This window comes from Pezoporus occidentalis, unplaced genomic scaffold, assembly GCF_034315485.1.
Source record: "Pezoporus occidentalis ecotype Australia unplaced genomic scaffold, CSIRO_AGI_Poc_V1 ctg100, whole genome shotgun sequence".
NCBI lineage: Eukaryota > Metazoa > Chordata > Aves > Psittaciformes > Psittacidae > Pezoporus > Pezoporus occidentalis.
Window position 1 is genome coordinate 2199896 of NW_026912780.1, and position 25968 is coordinate 2225863.

General features: G+C 41.7%; 1 protein-coding gene across 2 annotated transcripts in view; it reads left to right on the forward strand.

The window, feature by feature from the left end:
* The first annotated feature begins 6248 nt into the window (after nt 1–6248).
* ANO6 (anoctamin 6) overlaps nt 6249–25968 on the forward strand; it is a 75556-nt gene continuing 55836 nt past the window's right edge. The window contains exon 1 of one of the 2 annotated variants that reach the window (XR_009963588.1): nt 6249–6405. Coding sequence is in view for 1 of the 2 variants with exons in the window: in XM_062612633.1 (XP_062468617.1) it covers nt 6315–6405 (91 nt within the window). In the remaining variant the exon portion in view is untranslated. The remainder of the gene's footprint in view (nt 6406–25968) is intronic. The other variant, XM_062612633.1, reaches the window with a different exon arrangement.

The following is a 25968-nucleotide window of genomic DNA, read 5'->3' on the forward strand; positions in this document are numbered from 1 at the left end:
CATTTTATTGGCAATTGTTATTACCAATTCACTTCAATAGAGGGCAAAAGAGACTGAAGTTGTCATCTCAGCCAAGAGGTTGCATGCAAGAGTGAGAATTAAGAAATCTGGGAGGATTACATACAACTGGAAACATAACCAAGGTAAAAGAAAAATGCTAGAGCTGTACAGAGTTTGGGTAATTTTAATTCCCCTTCATGCTTCACTGCTCTCCCTACCTGTGAATCACACTGGAATAAACGTAAGAACCTGATGAAACAAAATGATCTCAAAACTCTTCAGTCCTTTTGCTCTATACTTGAACATATTGCAAGCACTAACTTAACAGTACCAGGAAAAATACATGATGTGGTGAACTGAATGTACATTCTCCTGTATTTTCTTTTATTGACTTTTAATGCAGCAAATTCCTGAATAATTTAGTGCACTTAGGGGAATTTCTTCTGGGGAATGACCACTTTATTTGTTTTTATTTTCTCTCTGATTTTAGTCCTCCGTTAGAATAGGGGCTTTGCAGGCTACCTAAAAGAGCATTTCAAAGGGTGTCTTTTCTGTTCCTGAGTTTCAGTTTCAGTAATGCTTTAAAATTCACCCCCTTTCAGACACAGGGACACACTATCCCAGCAGCCATTAAAAAGTCAAATGTTTTATGAAATATGGAGTAATAGACTTTGTTTGGCCCCTGGGGTAATTGCTTCTTTCAGTCCAACTAGGAGTGCAGAATAGAAAGACGCCTATGTTCTCTGCTCTGCAATGAATCCCAAGGTGATAGGCCAATTCGACCTCTGTATCCTTAAAGAATTCATCACACCATGGTACTTGTCTTCTGCTATTCTTCCCAGATTTTGTCTGCACTGATATAATTTGTTGTAGTGGCCTTAATACAGTATCTTTCAATAACTGATAGCTTTCCTTATAAGTTTTTGTTGTGTTTTTGACCTACCAATCCTTCAAACTTGCTGTCTGCTTTCTTGATGCTCATGGTCTTTATTCTGCTGGGACCTTGGTTTAAGCAGTATGGATTTTGACCCCAGCAGTTTGCAAACACTGTGAAAGACAGTAAAATTATCTTGACAAATGAGAAAGAGTTGATCAAATGAGGAAATATAATAAAAACAAGGGCAAAAATGTCCACTTAGGAGCAGAAAATCAACTACAGAACTACAAAATGGGAAATAGGCTGACAAAGAGCCCAAGTACAGAAATTAATCTAAGACTAATCACGGAGTGTAACAGAAATATGAGTTGACAGCTGCTGCTGCAAATGAAGTCACTGACAGTCTGGGATATGTTAGAGGGAGCATCACATTCAAAATGGTACAGGAATTGTATTCACTGTGGCTGAGTTCTTACCTGGAATACAGTATTTGTTGTTGGATGCTGCACCTCAAAATAAAGAACTAGGCAATGGAAGAAGGTGTGAGATACTGACTTGCAATGGAAATAGTAAGATGATAGAAATGAAGCATGAGTGCATAGAGTTGTGTAAGCACGAGGGTAATGTAAAGAATTGACTATATTACTAAACAAGGGCATAGTCCACAACAGTAAGATCAAGGCTTGTTGCCTGTATTAAGCTGAGGACTGCACTCCAGTAGAACAAGACCTCACACTGCCTGTCAGCAGAAGACCCTACCCTCTAACAAGAGGAAGATGGGAGGAAGGTAACAGCATATCATATATACCATTCCTTTTCCTTTCTTCTCAGCTAGAATACAGACTGTGGCCTTAAGGAGCTTGGAGCAGATGTGTCTAAAACTCATGGAGGTTGAAGTAAAATTTCTGATGCAAAGAATCAAGCCATAGTGATTTTTGTCTCTTGAGTATGAAGGACCTGTCCAAAAATCAGTCTGTTGTTGTTTAACATATGATGAGGACCTGATACCTGTCATCCCTTCACAGAATTACAGAGCGGCTGAAGTTAGAAGGACCCTTTGTAAGTCATCTGGTGTGGGGGGGTGGGGGGGTAATCTAGTGCTAGTTGCCCAGTACTGTGTCCAGGCAGCATTTGAATATCTTCAAGGAAGGACCTCCACAGCCCCCTTGTTCTCTGCGTTGGACACAAGTGACCCTGGCCAGACCACCCAAACACTTACATCTTGGCTCTTTCAAGCATGTGGGTGTGAGAGTCCGAGTGAATGAGACCATTGATAAAAGGCCTGTGAGTGAGTAAAGCCAATGTACTTAAGAGATTTTGTAAAATAATATCGCATTCTCCTTTCACAGGGTCTCACACTGAGATTTTTAGACATACATCTTAGCAGAGAGGAAAGTGCAGACAGCAATACATGCTGGAAGGCTAGAAGGCCTGGGTTTGTGTAATCTGGATAAGAAAAGCTTCAGAGGCATTAAGATGATTACTTTCCATATGTAATATGCTATTATTAGGAGGACAACAACCAGCTGTTGTCATGGATGCTGGGAGAAAGACAAGAAGAAAACAGCTTCGACTGCTGCAAAATTACTTTGGCTGTGTATTGACAGGAGTGAGACTCTGGCAAGAATTTACCTGGGGACCTCATGGACTCCTCACCGTGGACTGCGAAGCACATGAGCAGCAAATATTTGTCACCAATGTCTGGATGCATTCAATCCTGCCTTACTGCTAGGGCTTGGACCAGACCAGTGGTCAACAGCGTATTTCTGATGCTTGGTGCCAGATTCATTGTCAAAGGCTCTGTGAGTCAGAGACCCTGGTGCCAGCCCAGATCCATGTCAGTTAAACACTGTGCCAAAGTTCTGTCACCAGTGAACTAAACAATCTCTTTCAGTCTCTTCCTGACCTATGTTGTTAGGGTTGCTATGGAACCCTTACCCATGGAAGCAATTTTTCCACTGGCTCCGTGGACCTCTGCTCTGTTTCTCACTACCAGGAATGTTAAACACTTTTATTTCTTCTTCTATAAAATTGAAACCAGCCACGCTAGAGCTGGGGGGCAGGAGTGGAGGATTTGGTTCAGCCTAACTTCTTCATTTCAGATGGCTTCGGAAAAACTCTGCTTGTCAGCTCGAAGTTACACAACTGCAATTCTTTGAGTGGATCTCTTGTTATTATCCGTCTGACAAGGAGATGGCAGCAGGGTGGTGCTGTTGCGTTTTTCTCTCCGTTTGGTTTCTCTGTTTTTTTCAATCTCTGGTTTTCAGGAGCTACAAAATGAACCTCCTGAAGCTTTGCTGCTGTGGTGCTTTACTGAAAGCACACACGGAAGTAGCTGCGTTAAGTATCAAGGTAAAAAACGAATAGCTATGTGTTTTCAAAAAGTTTACAGGAACGTGAGACAGAGTGCTCCTATCGCCTTTTCAGGTACCTGCAAAACTCACCTCTGATGTAACCTATGAAACTGAGCATTCAGCTTCAAATTCAGGTTCAAAGGCTGAATGAGTCCCTCAATATTCATGTTCTCTAATTGTGGGGAGAAATCCTACAGTGCGAACAGGACTGAAGAGGTAGATCCTCTACCTGTGTTTTTATGATGTTAAAAACGTTAAAAACGCTTTGTGTATAGCCTGCTTTTGAAATGCTTCTCTTTTGCACACATTTATTTTGCACTTTGCAGCTTTTCCATTACCTCTTCATTCATGAAATGTGAAAATGGGAAGTGTGTAACCAAGGTAACAGTGATGTCCCTGGTGTGTATCTGAGAGTGCACAAATCTCTAGTCACGGTCCTAAGCCAAGCTGTACCTTTCTGTAACAGTCCCTGCTCTCCTTCCATCACCTACAAAATGAGACCTCACCATTGGGACCACATTTCAGGGAGGACCCACAGGGAAGGAGGACAGCTGAATATCACACAACACAGACATATAAAGATGTCACTGCATCTGTTTGCTGGCCTCATTGAAACCATGTGGTGTCTGCAGCCTTGTGAACATTTCTGGCAAGCAGCAGTGTGATTCATTCTCTCCATGTCACCTCACTAAGTGTAAAACCTGACAAGTGGTTGTGACAGTGAGTAAGGCACATGCTGAGATGGGCAGAGGCAGGCTGGCTGGGTCACAGGCCAGCACACCAGATTTCTAACTTGGGACATAAGAAAACACATCTTACAAGGCATCATGACCCCCTATCATATTGCTCTCCTCCAGTTCAGGTCTGTGAGGCTTGCTTTATCTAACACAGTGAGAAAAACGTTCAGTATCAGATGGTGCAGATAATGCTCATTTGCTAATACTGGTGCTGGCAGGAACAGGGTAGAGAGAGGTAGTTTCTGTTCTGATGATTTCACTTATGCCCTTGCAGACCACTTCCCTCTTCAAGCAATCAATGTGAGGAGGTCTTTGCTAAGCAGAGTTGCTCCAAAACTTCCCAATTACATTTCCCAACTCATTTTTGTCTGAAAGTGCTTGCACTTCGACTTGTTGTAATGCCAGGCCCTGCTGTGACTCTAACCCACAGCTGCCTGACAACAGATAACAGTATTAGCAAGTGACAGGCTTATCTGACAAATGGCTTTTCGTCCAGATTCCTGTTTGTACACTTCAGACATCCTGGGTCCTGTGGGCCATTTTTGTATCAGCAATGGACTAGAGATTGAAAATAGATTGCTTATACAGTATTTATTGCTTTATTCAGGAAAAAAAAAAATATCTTGCTCTTCTTATCTTCTCCTTTCCTTAAACACAACTCCCTGTTTCTTCAATCCATTTTTCCAGTCTCATTTCCATTTCTTCCCAATATTCAAGCTCCGTCCAGTTCCTCTTTGAGCACTCCTCCAGATATATTCCAGTTTTAGGAACCCTCTACTTTTCCTCTGGGACCAATACATGTGAGTAGACCAGTATATTGCTGAGCTTGAGTGCTCATGTAGCAAATCCCTTCTCATGAGTACGTTTGCCCTCACAGCATTTCTGCATAGTGACAATTCTGCATTCCCTGTGTTGCAAAACTCTATTAGCTTGTATCTGGAGATGGAGATGAGGACAAGCTCTTGGCTATGAAATAGTTAACCATGTTGAATACATCAGTAGGGCTCTAATAATGGGCTTTAAATCCAGTCCTTCATCATTCCCCCCCCCCCCCAACATCTGCTAGTTTCTGTCAATTCTCACTGGGTTAGGGGGTTTTATATACGTGGGCTTCACATTTTCGGAAGTATTTATCAATGGTGAGTTCTTCAGTGCTTGGATGCATCATCTGACTTATTGCAGGGCTTCACTCCTGACCCATTGCCAAAAGGTCATGCCAAAACCTATGAATGAAGCCAGAGACGTCTTTGCATCTGTGATTCTATGATTGTAAAATCTTCACCCTGGATCCTGTTGAAAACCTGTTCCCTAATTAGTTTTAAGATGGTGTTTGATTGGCTTATGATATGATCATGAACACAAATTCTACGATATGCCCAACTGAAAGAAAAATAAAGAAAAAGAAACAAAACGTGCAAAGGAATACCAGGTTCAGGTTTTGTCCCCACTATAAAAAAAGGATGGGACCAGAAAAGAGCCACAAACATGGTCCAAAGACTTGGAAGCCTGCTGTAAGAGGAAAGGCTGAGAAATGGGTTTGTTCAGCCCGGAGAAAAAAAGGCTCAGGGGAGACCTTATCACCTTATCAATGTCCCAGAATTTAAAGGGTGGCTACAAAGAAGACAGAAACTCCCTTTTTACAAGGACTTACATGGAAAAGACAAAGGGCTATGGCACAAGATACTCCTGGGGAGATTCCAGTTGGACATAAGAAGAAAACTTTTCACGCAGCGAACAATCGGCCATTGGAATAATCTCCTCAGGGAAGTGGTGATTCCCCAACACTGGACTTTTCTAATACAGCATGGTGGGACACCTAGTCTAGGTCATGCTTTGCCTAGAAAGGTTGGACCAGATGATCCTTGATGTCTTTTCCAGCCTGATATTCTACGATTGAATGATTAGTATGTTTTTTCCAGCTTCCCCATTTTAATCACTCAAGATGCTATTACTGAAGTACATCAATGTGTCCTCTTACAGAAGGCGATTTTGACAACGGTCGCTGCCTCTCTCTGCCCAAAGATCAGCAAGCGTCCTTTACCCACCCGGACAGCTCCAGCTGGAAGGTGATAACGGTGTCCGGGCTAAGGAAACGCACTGCTGCCTGTCCCGACCCCCAGAGCGCCTTCCTGCGGGCAGCACCAGCGCTGGGCTGGCAGCGGCGGGATGCGCCGGGAGCCCGCAGGCAGCGCGCCGGGATGAGGGCGGGCGGATCTGCTGGGAAGGTGCCGGCAGCCTCCCCGCCCGCCCCCCGCCACCGCCCCGCCTTCGGGGCAGGGAGGGCTCGGGGCGGGCTCGGCTCCCGGCGGCGGGAGAGCGGGAGCGGGGGCCCGGAACGCCGGCAACATGAATGCGGAGAACCAAGATGTGCTGCTGGATCTGGAGGGGGAGGAGGAGGAGGAGGGGGAGGAGGAAGATGATGATGATGGAGAGACCGGTGAGTAGGGGGCTGGCACGGGGAGGGTCCCGGGCGCCTGCAGCTTGGGGAAGTGGCCCGTGGAGCCGGTGTTGCGGTGGGGAGGGCACAAGCCCGGGGTCGGAGAGGGGTGGCGGGAAGGGTGCTCGCAGCGCAGCTCACCTCCTCCCGCTACAACTTCTGGTGATGTTCGGCGCAAGATGCGTGATCTCTTTGTCTGCGCGGGCGGTGCGTGCCAGGTGCGGCTGCCCCGTGGAGCGGCGTCTCCGCGCTCCGGCTTCCCCGACATCAGCGCTGCCCGGCGGGCAGGGAAGCACCCAAAACTTCACCTGCACCTTTCCCTCTCCCGGGGGGCAATAGCTCGAGTCGGCACAGAAGCAACGCTTGGCAGTAGCAGCGATGCTGGAGCCCTTGTGATCTTTGAGCACTGGCACAGGCTGTGCCAGGGTGCCTTGGATCTTTGGGAAGCGTCAGGAATGCCAGGGCGCCCCGGGCAGCATCCCCGGGCCGATCCTTGTGGCTGGCAGCAGCTGTTTCTCCCCGTCCTGCCGCTCTGGCGTGCCCCAGTCTGACAGCCAAGCAAAGGAGGGTAAATGAAACCACCCCCCTCCAGAAAAACATAACATAAATTGGCAAAGCATAGGAAGATGGTAGTTTTGCTGGAAAAATACAGATACTGTGTCTGCCAGAAAAGCAGACAATGAAATGACCAGAGCAGTTTAAATTCAGAGTATGTTAGTCTCGTCCCAGCAGCAAGACAATGACATTTGTATTTACTGTGGGCATTATTTCTATTAAAGTATTTCCAGAAAACAGCCCAAAAGGGGTTGGTTCTCAGCTGGTTCAGACTGAAGGGTTCTTTTCATTTCACTAAAGAGAAACAGATTTGCTTCAGTTCAGAAGCTGTTTTCAGCTGCAGTACCCAAGATATTATTTCCGAAGTCTATTATTTCCACTTAACTTGTTAAAATGGATTTAACAAACAAGGAACACAGGCAAATGTGAATTAGACAAACAAGTAGATGATAGATTTGTATATATAAATTTTATAAAATAAAAAGGTTCTTGCTCATTATTGTTCATGAGGATCATGAATGTTTTTACTGAGAAGTACAGAATTTGGGGGGGGGGGGTGTGTTTAATATTGAGGCTGAATTTCTGCAATTTTTTAAATGTTCCAGCATCATTAACTCTCTCTGACTCCTGTTGCTTCTATTTAATAACGGCCAGTATAGTTTGACTCATTTATTCGATCAGCCCACTCCAAAAGCATCTAAAGTTTGAGCCTCATCCAATGCCTGTGGAAGTCGGGGGGTGTCTTTCCTCCAACATTACTAGCCTTTGTTTCAGATGCTGTGGGAGTATCCCTTGCTTTACAGTAATAGTCCAAAGACAAATTCAGTTTTCCATATGAAGTGAGGCAGAGGAGTTGTTTGACTCCACTCCATGAATTAAAGGGAGGTTCAGCACTGCAATGTAACAATCAGCACATGCCTTTTTCTTTCCATTCTTCACCCCAGAGAACAACTAAATTGTTTCTTACTCACGACTCTATCAAATCCGTGGTTAGTTCAGCTCCTAGAGCCAGCAAATCATGAGCTGCACGTTCTGCTTGCAAGATAAAGCAGTGTGGAACAACTCATGCTATGTGGCAAAACTGACTAAAAATTGAGTAGTGATGATTTCACAAGTTCTTATGCAAAGCCTGTTGGTACATAGTGCCCAGCTCTATCGCATTTGCTATTCTGCCTTGCAAAATGCATGTGTAAGAGTCCTGAGGGTTTTACGTTAGGTATAATTACAGGAGAGCTGTTTTATTAGTCCATGAAACTTGTAAAGCATCCGTTTACTCCCAGTTTTATTGTACCACTTGCATCTGCATTTTTCCCAAGAAAGTCATCCCTGCTGTAGCAAGCAAGCAGGACTTGCGAACTCTTTCCAGTTCTGTTCAAGATCAATCCCACGTGTTTATAGCTCATTCGGAAAGCATTATTATGGCATATCAAACTTTCCAGACATGGCTCTGGCTCATGCTGGCATACAGGTGGTTTTGGTTATCCATGCTGATGACTAGCAAACCACTCAGGTCAGAAGCAGGCTTAGCCAGAGTCAAGAGAAAGAGCTGGACTCATGAGTCCCAACCCACAGGAAAGTACCACAGTTACCTGCCTGCCATGCATAGCTTTGACATGGTTTGTTTCAGTTAGACTTGTGCTTAAGGAAGAAAGGTTTCTCCTAAGGTCAGGCTTTTTGGACAAGTTGAAACCTTTTTTTTTTTTCCCCAGTGCTTAAACAAGAAGGTCAACTTTTTGTTTTGGAATCAGGCTGTTTTCAAGAGGATTGTTACCTTAGTGGCATCAATTTGTTTCTGAGATATCTTGTTACCAGGCGGGAATGGTGGGAAGGACATTGACCTGAGGTTGCCACAGCATTTAAAATTCTCCAAACCCATTATTTTCTGCGTAGAAACTGTCAGACTGTAAAGTTTTTCTTTCCCTGATGCCAAACCTCCTACCATATCTAAATTAGTTTGCTTGTGTTTTGGGATTTACAGAATATCTGAGTGTGCTTTCCAGAAAACTTAACTTCTGCAGACAATATCCAGAGGCATCATCCACTCTGGCAAACCATTCCACATGAAATACTCTTCTCTTTGTTGGGATATCTTTGCATCTTGCTCACTTTGTTGTCTAGGTTTTGCTCAAATATATCTTCTAGGTGTTCCTTCAGCCTTGAGTGGTCAGCGTATCTCCGTATTTTGATACTGCTGCAGTAATCATCAAGCCATGCTTTATAAGTGACCAACAAATGGATACTTGTCACACAGTGCAGATACTGGCCTGATGTGGATTCCAGCTCTTCTTTATGAAGAGGATTTCATGCTGTTGTTCAGCACATGTTTTTACCAGTTACAGTAAAAATGTCCAACAGTACTGGCTTATTCAAGCAACGTTATTTTGGAGCTGCATCCTAAAATAACCACTTTTGTGCAGCCCACTATACAACTGGAGCCCTGTCCTAAGAGGTGATGTAATCCAAGTGGTGCAGAGCAGGCCCAGCTACCCTTCACCTCATTACTTTTGCTCACGGTTCTCTGCTAGTTTCCTCATGGCATGTGCTGAATTTTACCATATTGCCTAGCTCGAGCTTTTATTTTTTCATATTAAGTGGCTTCGTTAACTTGACTTGCTTCTCATATGACCCTACAAATATTATTGTTACATTATATATGGTACTCTAATATGAATGGCAAGTATACCAACTGTGTTCTACACATTACGCCAGGGTTTGCCTTCATGATGCTGAGAAATGGTCAGTTCTCTATGGAAGTCTTATAAGGTCAATGGAAAGCCTTAACAGATTCCTAGGTTGAAAACTGTGGCTTTGTCCTATGATTTATTAACTGCAATTAACTGAAAATTGGCTTGTGCACTGTCGTGTGTAAAAAATAGTTAACTGTAGTTAACGGTAAAAGTGATCTACTCAGCAGTAGGTGCAGGGATCAGATCATTTTATAACATGCAAGGCTTTATAAGCAGATTCTTTCAAAAACAGTGGTTCTGTTTCTGAAAGAGCAGTATCTTGCTTTTCAGTCTGCTTACAGTAATGACTAAGACTGTCCCAGTCCACTCTTATCACAGCTGGTTGTCTTTTCCTTCTCTGTCTTGCAATCAACCTAAAAATGATTGAGCCACATTTCAGTCATGCACTGCCCTGAAGCAGATGGATGGGGATGGCTATGTCTGAGAGGCTGATAACCAAGAATTTCTGCTACTGATTCTGTGCTCTGTTTGCAACATTGTTCTTGCCTCTATGTAGGAGACAAGGAACAGGAGCAAGCCGGAATGCAGACACATGGTCTCATTTATTCTGATTTGCTACTGAGGCAACAAGAGACTTTTCATGGTGTACTGGCACTTGTACAGGTCCAGGAAACACTGGCTGTAATACTGGTCAAAATTTAAACTGCCTTTCATGCCTTCATGTCCTTCCTCTCATATCTGTTATCCTGATGGTTTACCCACATCACTTCCTCTCTTCTTCTGTATTTTTACGTTCAGCCTTTCCATCTACTTTCATCAAATCCAAGCCACGCTGGAGTAACAACCTTGTCACCAAGTGTGGTTGCATTTGAACAGTGCACTGCTGGTACCAGACACTTTTTCATTCTGATTTAATGATTTTTTTCTTCAAATCTACTAAAACATAAATAGTGGGAGTATAAATATTTAACTACAATACAATTACGGCTTTGCAGCGATTTATAATCATAAACTCTGGAGGAGGCAGAGTATCTCAAGAATCAGGCAGGAATTTATGAAACCGATAAGCTTCACAAATTTGCCTGATTTTCCTTTTTTTTTTTGAAGTTTTTCTACCACAACAGAATTCCCAGTTGTCCACTGAAAACCTCCTGTACTTTGACAGTACTCTCTGTTCTTCTATTTTGGATTTAGCTATCCTGAACATGAGGGCAGTTTACAGATAAGTCTGCAATCTGTAGGAGGACTTGTTGTTTCCCATTATATCAATTTGCACAACTTCAATAGTATTAGTTCTGGCTTTTTTCCTGGTTATCAAGTCATTAATTTGATGCTAAATACTTATCGTGGGTCATTCCTTAAAGCTTTTTCCTCCATTTATACAATCCCACAAGTTCTTCTAAAAGGAAAACCAACATACACACATTTATGCTCAACATCTTAGATTTTCTAAATTACTTTTCAAGCATTTATCATTTTAAACAAGGAATGTTATTAAAATTTATACGTACGAAACAGCCAAGCTTTTGTTACATGGTGCAGAGCACCATGCAGCAGTGCTGTAATGCTACAGTTATTGAATGTAATGCAATAAAAAACCCACAAAAAATAGGCTCGTATCAGCTGGTTTGCAATTAATGCAGTATATCAAATTGCAGACAGAGGGCTTGAATTTCAGGAGACCAGAGGCACGGAAGGGGTGATGTACACATGCCGTAACAGACACTGTATTTCCACTCGAATGGATCTTTCAAAAGTAATTAGGGAAGGATAATGAATAAGATCTGTTTCTACATGCATGGAAAATTCGCTGAAGTTGTTATCATTTAAACCACCACATCTTAGTATTTCTTCATACCTGCCATTTTCTAAGAAACGATGGGTTGCATGCTGTGGAATTAAGATCTACTTTGCGACTAGATATGTGGCAAACCCCAAGGGGGAACTGGTACTAAACCAGACATTTTAGTAAAAAAAATGAGGAAACAAACTCAAGGGTGTTTTTGTATGAGAGCAATTACTTGTCATAAATTAAATAGTCTTTATAATGCCTTCCGGCTTATCCCTTGTAAAGTACAATGGATTTTGTCGTTTATTGTGGTTGTTTGGTGTGGGTTTTTTGTTTTTTGTTTGAGATAATACACCCTAAAAAAGTCAAATAAAGAAGCATTAGCCTAAGTTTGGGATTAACTGGGCTAGGTCAGGTAAAAGGTTGCTCATTTTAGAGCACAAAATAGGACAACTAAATATCCTGTGCTTAACATGAGGTCTTTAAAAACGATGTTGAGGCCTTAAGCATATACAGCTGCTGCAGTTGTATGTTTAACAAGATAATTTATTTAACAGGGTGTGAATGTCAAGGAGGAGGCGCTGAAGAATGGTGCCAGGGGTTGGATTATGTATTGTTCTAAAATTCAGGAACAAAGCTGGGGACCGAGATATTATGTAAGTGCTGAGCTCTGTATGCTAATGAATAGAAAAAATCAGCTTGCTTTTGCTGGATTGTCACTATTGCTACAGGGCATGAGTCTGGCATGGTCCTTTCTAATAGTCTGCAGTACTGCTCTGCAGAATGCATGTTATTAAACTGATATTTGATTGATATTTTTTACATAAAAATTAAAAAATATTCACCAAGGCATGGCCTAATACCACTTCTAACTTTTTAGGGTGTTTAATTCGTATCCAGGCTCACTGTGAATGCAGGTGGAACACTTTACCCACTGAAGAGTGAGTATATGAGTTCACCTGCTGCTCTAGCCTCAATGAGAGCTTGCTAGGATCTTGTGTTAGGGTTCAGATCCGATGAACCTGGAAGTTGAAAGATACAGGCAGTAATGCCACAAACGTGTCAAGCCATCACGAAATAGCTTGGCTACCAAAAGAACTATTCCCCCTACAACCACCAGCTCAAGTTTTCATGGCATTTTGGCCTTTTTGTTCATTGGGTTATGCCAGTGGCAGCATGGTAGGAATGCAAAGCTGTAAAGGACACTGTATCCTTTATCTTCTTATTGCCAGCGTCGGTGGGAAATGAAAAGTCGCAGTCAGGCAAATTGTCAGCAAACAATAGATTTTGTGTGATAGTCAGCCTAAGGATATAAACATCTGAGCACAGAATCCTTTGTCTTCTCCACCCCTCACACTTTAGTTGGGCATCCCACATCTCTCTGAAGGCTCCGTGAACACAAGGAGTGTCTTGGGTGCCTCCTGAGGAGTTATATGGGCATCTGAAAGATATTTGTGCTTGAGTCAATGAAATTTTCTCTAATTGTCCTCACTTATCCCAAACTCAAGCATTTGATTGTAACAGCAGACATACAGACACGATTCCTCGCATGGATTTCAGAAGTGAGGTCCTGAAGCATTACTAGAACTAAATAAGAAAAAAGTCCTCAACCTCAAGATGGCCCAATTTAATCTTTGAGCAGTTCCCACTCCTCTGCAGGATTCGGAATCACTCCCCAGTCTCACTACGTACACATGGGATACCTTCTCCAAGGAAGTCAAGAGGGGTGCTCAGGCCCCACATTTGTGTATACATGGTTTCATACTCTGCCTATGATAACTCACCTAACACAGTTGTTGGTTTATCAGGAATGGACTGCTGAGTGGTGAAGGGTAGGGAAAGGAGACTTACTTGTTCCTTAACATCAGGCAGCCCAGCACATGTTCTTCCATTGTGTGGTACCATCAAATGCGACTATAATCCCTTTTTCCCATTCCTATCCTGCATCCATATGAGAGCATCTTTCTCTTCACAAGCCTTTCAGTTCCAAACCTTATAAATATAGGTGGTCCATCTTATATGGAACAATTGATCTGTTGAAAGGCGTAATATTACTGAATGTAAAATAGGCAGAGTCTAGATTGTTTTGCTAATGGAAAGAACCGTATGAATGTGTGTGTTATGTTTGTAAAAGGATAAGATTCAAACCAGCATAGACCCCCTTAGCAGGAAGAGCCATGAAGACCAAAGGGTTTTGGAAAGAGACCACATTTAAACATTTTTAATGATTACAGATTCAGATTGGAAAATTAACAAAAATATATTAAAACAAAGTGACTGAATCTTAAGAGGTGTAGTTACAAGTCTGCTGGAGCATAAACATCCTTTAACTGATCTTATGCTTCATGTGGTAGAAATTGTATTTTAGTTTCAAAATACTGTATGAAGGCTGAATAAGATTGAACCCTTCAATGTGGTGTTTACATTAAATAGTTTCCAACTAAGCCGCTATTCATCAGTATTCTTTAGACATAACTGAAAATCAAAGTTTTGTAGGAGCAGCCACTCACAGCAGATTTTGCTTTGCTTTTATAGTTTCCCTTCCTTTCAGTTTTCTGCTGATGGATTTCCCCTGACCCCATTAATCTGGTTAGTCAGGTTCTCCAGCATTTTTTTAGATGAGGTTTATCAGGGGACATTAAATATTTGCATAGGAAAGGGCTTACAGGGCAGTCATCAGAATGAGCTGCTGCGCCCCGGTTTGGCAGGAAACAGCCACCACCTCTCTTCCGTTCATGTGCTGCTTGAGAGCACCTGCTGCAGTAGGCTACATGTCTGGTAACTTGAGTGTTCACCGTGTGTTTCTGTCCTGTGGGCTTCTAGCTTGGGTTGACGTTTTGCTAAGGCGTCTGCTTTTCACAGCGTCTACAGGGAGATCTTGGTTCTTGCTCCGCTGCTGCAGCAGAGAGCTGCGACCTGAGCCTCAACCATTGCTAATTTGGGAAATTACAGTCAGATAAGGAATCTTCACTGGGTAGGGAAGAGAATTTGGAATCAAGAGAGGGAGCAAGAAGCACTTGTGTTGACATGCACTGAGTCTCCTGTGCTGTGGCAGTGCTAGTGTCTTCTGATCAGGAGAAGGGGGTTAGAGACTTCAGCAGGTGAGACTGTAGGTTCTTTCCTTTGTGGGAAGAATATTTAACCAGAAAATACCATTTGCATTGCAGATCAAGGTGGAAAGTATAGGGCACAATTCTGAAATGTTGTCTGTGTAGCAATCCTGCTAAATGCTGGGAACTGATATTAGTAATCCAAGGACATGCTGCTGTGATCAGGCACAGTGAAGGAGCTGAAGAGCCACATCCTGCCTGTGGAAAAGCTGGGGTCTGTTGCTGTCAGTGGAGGGAGCTTGAGATAAACACCAACGACTAGAACTCACATTAGTGGAGAGACTCGTGTTGCACAGACTGGGGACTTGACTGAAGGGTCTGGTAACGTAGGAAGTGTTAAAGAAATGGAAAGAGCAAGAACATGGAAGTAAAGGCAAAACACCCATTGAGATTGGGGCACAGTCTAAGAAAGGAAGTAAGTTAAAGGAAAGAGGAAGGAAGAACTCTTGACGGTATTAATTCTGGTAAAGCAGACCAGTGCAGCTGTTCACCTATTTGTCCAGTCAGGAACTCATAAGCAGTGGCATAAAGATTCTTCCAAGTCAGTTCAGCAGGTAAATGAGCTGCAGCAAGGGACCAAGGTAATATAACTGTGGGTGCAGTGAATTGAAATAATTAATCTGTGGCATTTTCATGCATGTTTTTAATATATAGTAAAAATCACAATGTGTTCATAGGTAATTTATCCAGCAGGAAATAAAATACTATATTTATACCATTAATTATTTGCAAAACATTTCCACTGCTCTAGCTTCGGCACTGCCTTTAGAGATAATAACATATAAGGAAACAAGGCTGAGATGATGATCCAGAGGGCTCTAGCATTGCCGGAGAGTTTTATTAGGTTTTGTGCAATGTTAGTAAAATTATTAGTGTCCTCTTTCTATGTGTTTTTTTCCTTAAGTACTCTAATGGAGTTTTTACAGGCATTAATGAACAAGAATGAGATCAAACAATGCACACTTTACCCTTGTGGGCAGTCCTATTGACTACAGTGGGAATCACATTATTTTTTTGTAAATGCTATTCATAGTAGAGAATGCAGAACTAGTCCCTAATGGAGGAAATATCTCTATTAAATCTTCCATCATCTCTGCATAGACTGATTTATTCTAGGAAAAATAATTAAATTCATTTAATTATTCTGCTGTCTATAAAAGACAAGAAGGAATTTGCACAAAAGCACGGTTTAATCTACAACCTTGTAGCGGTGCTTAAGACAAACAGCCCAGCAGAAACTTGAAAATATAATATATTATTTATTAAAAAAAAAGAAGAAGAACTCAATATGACCTGAAGAATAAATAAGTCAGTGCTGGATTTAAAGTTCTCTTTTTTTTTTAACCTGCTCCTTGCTGATGATAAAGTGAGGAAAGAAGACGCTTCAAGGGCAACGCAGTCCCACCAAGTAGAGCTCCAGATGCTTGTGTTAGTTTATTGGCATTTGCAAGAAAGAGCAAAGCTCTCTTTTAGACCTCTTATGCACAGGAGGAGGTGGTTTTAGTTAAAAGTTGGTTATTAAGCTGCAGCTGTGAGAAGAAAAATCTGAAGTGTCCTTCAATTGCTAAAACTACAAAGTATTTCCTGATTAGGAAACAAATGTATAGTTTATTCCTAAACTCTGGGTCCAGCACTGGCAATGTTTAAAGCCTTTGCACCCCCCCCATGCAAAGTAGCTCAAAAATGCTTGTAGGTTTTGACTTTCAACTCAGTATTTTCACGGTCAAAGAAATTAAAAGTATCTTTTTGGGACCCTCCTGTAAACACAGTGTACAACAGCTGAGTGTAGGAAATACTTTAAAGCAAACGTGCTGAGAAACTCATTACAGAAATTCAAATAAATCTCCTCTGAGACATGTAAATTTAATAGCAATGGGTATCATTTTATAAACATATTTCAAACTTAAGATTTCTAATTAGATAGCTCATTGATCCATAGGCACTGAAGTCTAACCAAACAGTGATCTGCAATTACAATTTGGTTAATCATTTCAATTCCCAATAAAAAGGCTCCACAGCTGCCTGGAGGCTTGGCATAGGTGAAGCAAAACATGGGATCAGCTTAGCTGCTAAAAAAGCTGTGTTTGTAGCTGGGGGCCACTGCTGCGTATAGGCTGACCTCCTGTAAATCACAGTTAAGGCACGGTACACCCCCTCCCATGGAACTGGGCAGTGGTTCTGACAGTATGCTTGGGGTTGATCTTGGTAAGTCTCATATCAAAAGCAAAAGTGGCTTGTTTTCTTTGTGTTTCCTGCCTGAGGGCAGCTGATTTGGGTTAGTTGCTCTGGGATTAAAAGGAAACAAACAACAACAACAGCAAAACCCTCACATTATTTTAAGCAATGAAGAAAACTCTTTCAGATTCAACAAGGTACACGGGGATTGGCAGGAGACCGGGCCACATTGCATGGGCAATGATGTGCTTCAGCACTGGAGGGTATAAAAACAGCTTATAAAAACACTTCATTCCTGACCAGAGGGTTAATTCTACAGTCCCCACCAAAGCATTAGGTCACACTCCTGCAGAAAAATCAGCTTTCAGAGATATGCATGTTTATTTGGCCAGGTTCTGGGCGTGCATGGGATCTAAGCAGGGAAGTTAAAAGAGAGCTCACAAAAATGCTAAAGAACTTGAGCTGCTTCTTGGTTTTATCATTTGTACTTGTTAAAATATCAGCAATATTGTGTTTGTTTTAATGGAGCTGATTTGAGTCAGATCTCACTAACAGCTCCTCTGAAATTTCTCAGGGAAAGAAAACACATAAAACCAATGACATTTATGCTCTTTGGACCCAAGTAGTATAGTGCTGCTGATAGCTGTTACATTGCCACGATTTCACATACTCCTCTCAGCCTACAGTAGGGATCCTGTTTTTTACAGGATTACCTGCATCTGGCTCCTGTAGTCCTCACACAACAGCATAAACCTCAGAGGCAGCAGGCTGCTGCTCACCTCTGTGCATCAGTCTGTGTAGGGACATATTACAAGCCAAACATGACACAAACATGAGAACAATCCTTTTGGGTTGAGCGGATCCATCAGCATCCCTGAAGTTATTTAAGGGTGTAAATGTTGCAGTGTCAGCCCCCAGGGACTGTATATTGCTGTTCGGGGGCAGGGGGAGGGTGTCTTTACATCTTTAGGGTCAGTGATTCTCTTGGCCTTCAGGGTTCATAGTTTGACTCCATATGACCAATCTGCCTCATGCAGAAGAGAACCGTCCGTCACTCAGAAGTGACATAAGGTACTCTTAGAGTCCAGACTGCAGTGCCGAAGTGCCAGCCAGCAGGAAACAGGGACAGAGGAATCATTTGGTGATTTAAGTTTTCTGTATTGCTCCACTTTGCAGATATTAAACTAAAACAAAGTCTGTGGCTACAGGAAAGGTGACCACTGAAATCCTAGCTGTGCAAGTTCAGCATGAACGTATATCCCTGTGTGCAGAGGAGGACTCATACAGCAAGTACTTACAGCCTTCAAGGTTTTTGTCTTTGTAGAATGCAGGTAAAAAATATGACAATAAGTAAGATTAAAAAGCTTTTCTTCTACATGATCAGGCAGCTTTCTCACTGTGCTAATGTAGGGAACTGATGTCTACAGAAGTGAGAAAATGTGTATACTTTGAAGGAGGTCAAAATATTGAATTGTACTTGTTTCTTGGGGTCAGGGCTGCCCTTTTTGTCTCTGAAAGTGTATGACCAGAATTTCCCCCTTTTCTTTTAACTAAATGTTTTTGCTTAATTTCATGATACAAGGGAAATGAAAGTGCCAATGCTCTCCTAAATGTGGGGTTTTCCATATCTGTGGATCCTTGTCTAATATGTCCCCTTGATATGGGACAATAAGTAGTCCAGAAAGGCAAATCTCAGCTAAAGGTTTCAGTCTCAACTGTATGTCCCTGCTTTTTAGAATGTACATTGCTATTTAAATCAGTGAAGATGTTTTGCATTATTCATTCTAGGCATAAAAATATGGCTTGGAATTTAGCTGTCCCACCTCAAATATTCCTCAAGCATGTGATAGTTTTGTTTTTCATTAAAGACTAGGCCATGCCTCTTGCAGAGAGCTCAGAGGTGTTTCTCCAGAGTCACCAGAGATACCCTGCCTGGGACTGCCCCTCTCAGTCCCTTCAGTGTGTACTGCAGAGTGGCCGACACAGCTCATACTGTCACCTCCTTGCTGTCACTTTTGATGTTTGCTCCTCCTGAGCCCCTCTCCTCCTCGTTCTCCATTCCACCTCCTCCATGTGAAGAGAGAGCAGCATGTAATCTGTTCACTGTTCCAGCAGAAGATACTGGGAATGATTCCTGTGCTGCAACATCTCCATCAACCTGATACTCCAATGACTTTCAAGAAAACTAATAACCAGTTAGAAGGGCCGAGTGCCGAATCTATCCAAAGTGGAGTTTGCATTTAAACTTAGAGGTCTAAATATAATGTCACTGTGAGTTTTGCTTTATAAATACAGTTAGGCCTAAAAAAAACACAACCCAGTATAGAGGAAGTGGAGATTGGTTTGTCCTTGGATTCTTCTTTTTCTGTATGTTTGCTTGCAGCATTTGTTTCACAGCTTGTGTAGTTTTTCAGGAAGTTATAAATGAGTATGGTCCATATGTCACGTTATTGATTTGTGAAGTCCATGCTTTGGATAAAGAGAAAATTGTCTTGATGGATTTACTGGATCTTAATTTGTTGTCTGTTTGAAGAAGTCTCCTTGATATTATTCTACGGGTCTGTAATCCAGTAAAGTCTTTGGAACTAAGGAGATTATTTGGTTTCAACCAGAAGTTGGAGCTGAAACAAAAGATAGTAGGCAAAATCCTCTGGCTTGTGTTTCAGTGACCAAACTGCATGACCTTGTTGGTACCTTCTTGCCTTACGATCTATGAGCAGGATTCACACATTTGAAAAGATCATTTTTGTTCCTCTCAGCACAAAAAACAGCCCATCACACTTGCCTTTTCCCTACTGTTTTAATGAGATATGTAAGTAATCTTATCTAAGATGAAATGAAAAATAACTCTGTAGAGGCTGCTTGGATTTTTCATCTGAAAACTGATGTTTTACATCCTCTCACTTCCACAGTTCTGAAGAAATGGGTTAGAATCTCAGTGGAAATGAGTTTGTGATGAGGGGTAGGTCTCTCAGCACTGGTCATACACTCATGAAGGTCTATACTGTTGTAAAAACTGAGCAAGCCCTATGTTTCTTACTGTGTTACCGCCATCTGGTATGTTCATAATGTCATAAAACAGTTTAGCAGGACTATAGACACCAAAATAAAATGTTTTTCCATGCTTTCCTAAGCAAACCTTGCATCTCCTCCTTCAAGGTCCTCTCTAAGATTTCATGGAATTACACTGTGGAACAGGTGAGACAGGAGGAAAACAAGAGAATTTCTGTCTGTCTTTTTCCTCCTTATTATCTTGCTGCTTGGTTTTGTTACAGCTGAATTGTATTTAGGATTCAAGACAGTCATTTTTCATTAGAGTCATTAATGTTTAGTCCTGACGTCTTTATTCTCCTGCCTGAGATAAGCTATCAAAATACCTATTTTCCACATTTTTATGCACATTTTATATCAAAAGGAGATTTGTACTTTAAAATTCACCTGCATTCTTTCCTGACAAGCTCTTAGACTGAATGTAGTCACTCTGGGATGGCTAAGTTTCTAGGAACAATTGTTGGAGAAATCTAGAAATGGTACTTTACACCACACTATCATGTGCTTAAATGGTGGTCTAAAGCTGCCCCCACTATTTCTACTCTGAAAGCACAATGATGATGCGTGGCCACACTGAAATCTGGAGTATGACATTACCAAGGGAATGGTCCTTTATGTGTTGCTTATAAACACAAACCTTAAGGTGACATAATATCCAGATACCCAATACATTATTATCATCATTGCGCATCACGGGCTCAAAAGGCTCACGCTATCCCATTGGCAGCACTGCTGATATTTCTCAGGCACCTGTGGTGTCTGACTCGGAGTGTGTAGTAATGTGTAATGTATCCGAGCACTTTTCTAATGTGCCACCTCATGGAGTGGAGGTGAATGACAACTTACTGCTCCTCACTCTTCCCAGCGCTAAGAAGTGTAAGAAGCAGTTAAAGGTTCAAAAGCTGTAAAGAGAAATTTATTCATTAAAAGCCCAGAAGATATGTAAACCAAAAATATCCTGCCTCTGTCTGATTGCATGCAATGGGAGCTTCCCTGCCTCTGTGCCTTCATCTTACACTTCAGGACATTGAATGGGGGTTTAGGCCCAGAGCACCATTTTTCTCCTTTGGGGACAGGAGAGATGATCCGTAAGCACATTCTTATGCACTCGTGTGCCATTGTTTTTCTTTGGCTGCACACATATGCTGTTTCTTAAAAAGCACTGGCCTTGTGAAAAACTGGGGAACAGCCTTACAGTCAAGAACAAGTAGGCATGGGCAGAGGCAAGCTATAGGCTAAAAGCTCCATTAAAACATAAATTAGAGGACTAGGAGCAGGCAGTGTATCCAAGGACAAAACCCAGGAGCGAGTGCTAAGCACTGCAGCTGAATGACCATAGGCAAGTGGTGTGTTTCCTTCTAATATCTGATAGAAAGGACAAGGCACCGGTCCAGCTCACAAGCCAGATGACAGACCATCCATTCCAGCAAGAGGCTGATTGCAGTAAAGGGTGCAGTCTGATGGCGGCCTTACCTTGAAAAGCTAATAGCATTACCAACCTTGCCTAAACTCTAGGCTTGCTCTGGCTAAATGTGCAAGGCCTGATTTGTGCATTCATGTCACCTAAAGCTGGGGGCTCTTTACCAGTAACTGAAATGACCAGGACCTTCAGCACAGCTTCCTTCTTTCCAAGGGAATCCACTACGTTTTTCCACCCTTCTCTTGCAAGAGGACTGTAACGGCTGTTGAGATCTTACCTCCTTCTACTTCCAGGTTCTCAAAGTCCATGGAAAAATGTGTGTATTCACTCTGGGGTTTGTTTTTATTGCCTTCACATTTTCCAAATGTGTTTTGGTATAAATGTCTTGTGTTGAAATTTTCACGTGTCTATTTTGTGTTTTACTTGTATAGTGGGCTTTTCAATGCCAGGCAGAGAATATATTCCTATTTCCCACTAGGCTGCCCACATCGCTGCTGCTAGAAAGCTGCGTGCACACATGCAGCCTTCTTGTTAATGCCTCTTTTCCCAGAAAGTAATTTAGAAACCTCCGTGTCTTCAAAACCACAGCTGTTTGCCATGAAGCTGTCAGACGTTGCCCAGCTGTAGTTGCTGGACATTGTGAATTGAATTGTCAGCAGAAACCAGAACTTTTTGCTCATAGTGAATGTAATAAGCTAAAACACACTGGAGGTTTTTTCCATCACGGTACTGAATTTGCACTAATTACATTATTCTGAACTGACTTTTTAAACGTAATAAATTTGATATGTGAGTTGCTAAGGAAAAGTGTCCACAGTTATTACGATTACTTTTGTTACAGTGCATTTTGAAGTTACCCAGCAGCAGAACAGAGTGCTCCTACACATGGACCACTAATCAAATTGTCTGATTAGGTGAAATTCTAGACTTTCAGCAAAGTTTTCTCATGCCAAATTGCAGTAATAATTGTTCCATCACTTCTCCTCAAGGGAATCACTCAAATGCTTCAGATATAATTTAATTTCTAAACTGACTGTATAATTAAATAATACAGTATAGCCAGAGGTAATCTTTCTCTATATTTATATGTAAATATTACCGGCAAACAGGAGCCATAGCATCCCTAATTGGCTGTGGCTAATTATATAGTATGCCTAAAAAATGTTAACATTAAGGTTAGAAAGTCAAGCACTTCGAAGTTGGGCAATGTCAGCTTTAACATTGCCCAGGCGACTTCAGTTTTCCTGCCATTTGTTTGCATGCATGCTAAGGTTTCTAATTGCACAATCACTGTTCTTTTTTCCCTCTTAAGTCCAATGCCTTATTCAGTAAACTGGTAGTAATTGCATATTTCTTTTTATCTATCATCTTCCTCATTAAGAGCATGGCTCCAAGCCTTGTTTAACTCAAATTATGCAAGCCTTGCACAGCATATATTTTTATTACTTTCCTCTTCTGTGTTTCAATGGTGCTTTTACTACTGAGCACTATATCCAACAGGGATGAGAGTGTCAGGTTGCCTAACTCCCTCTTTAGGGAGAGCTGGAGTTTCAGGAATCCAGACCCCAGTGATAGGAATGCAGGCTGCTGAAGTGATAAGATGTGGAGAATGTAAAACACTTCTGAATGGGCTGTGCAAAGATAAGATGCTGAACAGACTCATATCTCACAGGCAGGTCTCCCTAGAACACATCTACCCTAGAGCCCCTAGAAAATAATTTATTTTCAATCACTTTTGTAAAATCAGCTCTTAACACCATTCTGGGTTTCTGGTTGATGAACTCCCTGTGTTTCATATAAAGTTGTCAAAAAAACGCTCACCAATTACAAAATCTTTGGGATTGATTTTTCCAAAATAAGAGTGTTTCCCAATCTGGCTGTTCCAAGTATCACACCATACTTCTCCAGCTAACTTAGAGACAGATGCCCAGTTCTGCTGGAAAAGTACTAAGCTTCCCAGCTGTAACAAACACCCTGTGCAGTTACCTTGAAAACTCAGCCATGGAAAGCTGGCCAAAACGTCGCTCAAGCAGCTTGCTCAGCATCACGTGTATTGGATCCCAAGCTGGGGCATAGGCCACTTCTCCAAGGCCACACACAAATTATTTGACAATCAGATAATTTTTCTTCATTTCAATCTTCCTACAATCTCTGTATCTTATTCATCTTTTGCAAACACAAGATAAAGGTCTAGACAGACAAATCCTCTCCCCTGGCCAAACCTGGAGTCATCCTCTTCACAGCCCTGTCTTGTATACAAAAGGAGACAGGGTCCTGAAGAAAAAAGAATAACAGTTTGGGCTTTAGAATGAAAAATTACTTCCTTTGTTAAAATCCACCAGCATCCACCACCACTTAATGCTACATCAAGGGGTATCACTGTGTACCTTTCACCTTTTATGCAGTGGGAATCACTTCTGAATGGGAAGACCAGGATCTAATCCCTTCCTTTGTCTTCTTTAAAATAAGCATCGGTGATGACAGTCAGTCTTGAACCAGGACTATTCCAGACTTTGTGAGTTTGAGTTTGGAGTCTTACTGGTCTGATCACTTGCCAGCTAAGATAGTAAAACTCCTTGTGTTCTGCTGAATAATGACCTTGCTGAGGACATCAGAGGGACTACGCCCAGCCCAGTCCTTGGTGACCCCCGGGGGAAATGCCCACAGTGCTTGTCAGTGAGGCAGGAAGCTCCTGTTAACCAGCAGCTGTGGTTTTGGTATATACTTCTGGACCTGAGGGTTTTGGTTACTCCCAAATCCTGTTTTAGGTGCCTATATCCCTTCTTTAATTCCATAGACAGACATTCATTTCAGCAATTACGTAGCTGAGTGCATGCTTACTCTGATTTCTAATTTGTTGTTGAACTTTCTTATCTACTAGAAAATAACTATTTACTCTGAACTTGTATTTAGATACATGTATATAAAGTTAATTAACCATAGAGAAAAGCAATGTGCAAACATGTTTATTAGTTGTCTTAAATACGCTGTTTACATAAGAAAGTGTTTTTATAAACCATTATGCATTTAAAACATTTTATTAAGCAAGGAAAACATTAACAGTAATTTATTAAATTGATAAATCAATTAATTGATGGATTTGTCCTGGTTACTAAGGGCCATACACTGTGTTTGATATGATTTGGCATTAAAACTGTCAATCTTCTCGGACACATTTGTATACCTCAGCAGGAATTTATCTGTAACTTTATATGCCTAACACCCTCTGCGAATCTGCCCTAATGCCCTTTGGGTTGTCAGAATTAGTGGCTCTCATCCTCTGATACCTGGGTATTTATTTACTGCTAGCACAAAGCATCTGCCTCGTCGCCTGATCCCTTTTTCACACTTAAACAGATCATTCTAAGTAAAGAAACTTTTGTTTCGGAACTGGTTCGGAGAAAACTCCAGGAACAAACTTGCCAACAGAGTTTCAGGTTGACAAGCGGGTATTCTTTATTGCGGCGCCGGGAGACACGGGGATAGATAGCTCCTCCTAACGTGTGTCCCCGAATTGCTCTACAGGTCATCCTTTGTACGGTTACTGAGCATATTGCATCATTTTCCCAAAGGTTTCCGGCATGCATACAAAGTGTGGTGGTCTTTAAGGGTCGTTTACTTTTCCCAACAAGCTTAATTAACATTACAGACACAGCAATCATCTTGGTCGCCTACTTATCAGTTAGTTTTAACTGCTCTCATCTTGGACATCTGCTAGTCCGGGATACTCCCCATCCCCAGGTCCTGTCCTTCTATTCTGCTTTTCTCACACCTTTTGTACTGAGGCCCTGAGGGCCTGAAACTATGTCAACTACCTCCAAGCACCGCAGTTGTTTTCCATTACAAAGCCATCAAACTTAACATAACTTAGAACTGATTACATTTTGTACTTTTGGGCCTCCTTGTCTCAGAACCTAGTAGCAAAACTAAAAATCAAAGTTCTCAGTACGCTGGTGCTGGATTCAGTGACCCAGCAGATCCCGTATGCCTCATGTTCACGTTAAAGTGACCGAGGTAGTTATTTTTCTTAATCCTAGAAACTAAGACCTTGCATTTTTGACAGCAGGAAGGACAGTGTTTACAGTATTGTTAAAAAGGAAAGAAATAAAGTTTATATGCAGGACTGCCTCATTTTGTAATGATGTGGCATAGGTTGAATCAATCATGAAGCAGGCTCATTTGGCAGCCAGTATTACAGCAGTTTTCTACAGATGCCATATATGGCTAAAACAAAGCAGCCCTTAAGTGAAAAGTTCATTTGTTGCATCCTTTTAACATATGTAAATTACTTAATAGATTATAATGTGTATGTGGAGAAGAGAGTATGATTCAATCATATTCCAGCCTGAGATTAATGCCTGAAAAGATTATCTCTCTGAAGCCTTGCTATTTAATGATTTTATTCCATTATTTTATAGTCTGACAAAGCTAGCTAGCTATTTGACATGTATGCATTCATGGTAAAACAAAAAGCATATCAAATATTGTTTAAAATTATAGCAGGTAGGTGTGTTAATACATTCTAAACTCAAAAATTGTTTCTATATTTACATATATTGCCTATTGACAGATGAGAGCCAAAATAATTGTTTCTGGCAGCCGTTTCAGATGAAGGTGGGTAAATTGTTTAGCTTCAGAAAAAGCATTTAGAATAGTCTAATTAGCAGCTGAGTTTCTGCAGTGATTTGCAGTCAGCTAGTGTCTGATGTGCAGACTGGATGCAGACAGGTTGGTTCTGGCGTGCATTGCAGCAGTGAAAAACAGGAGCCAGCATTT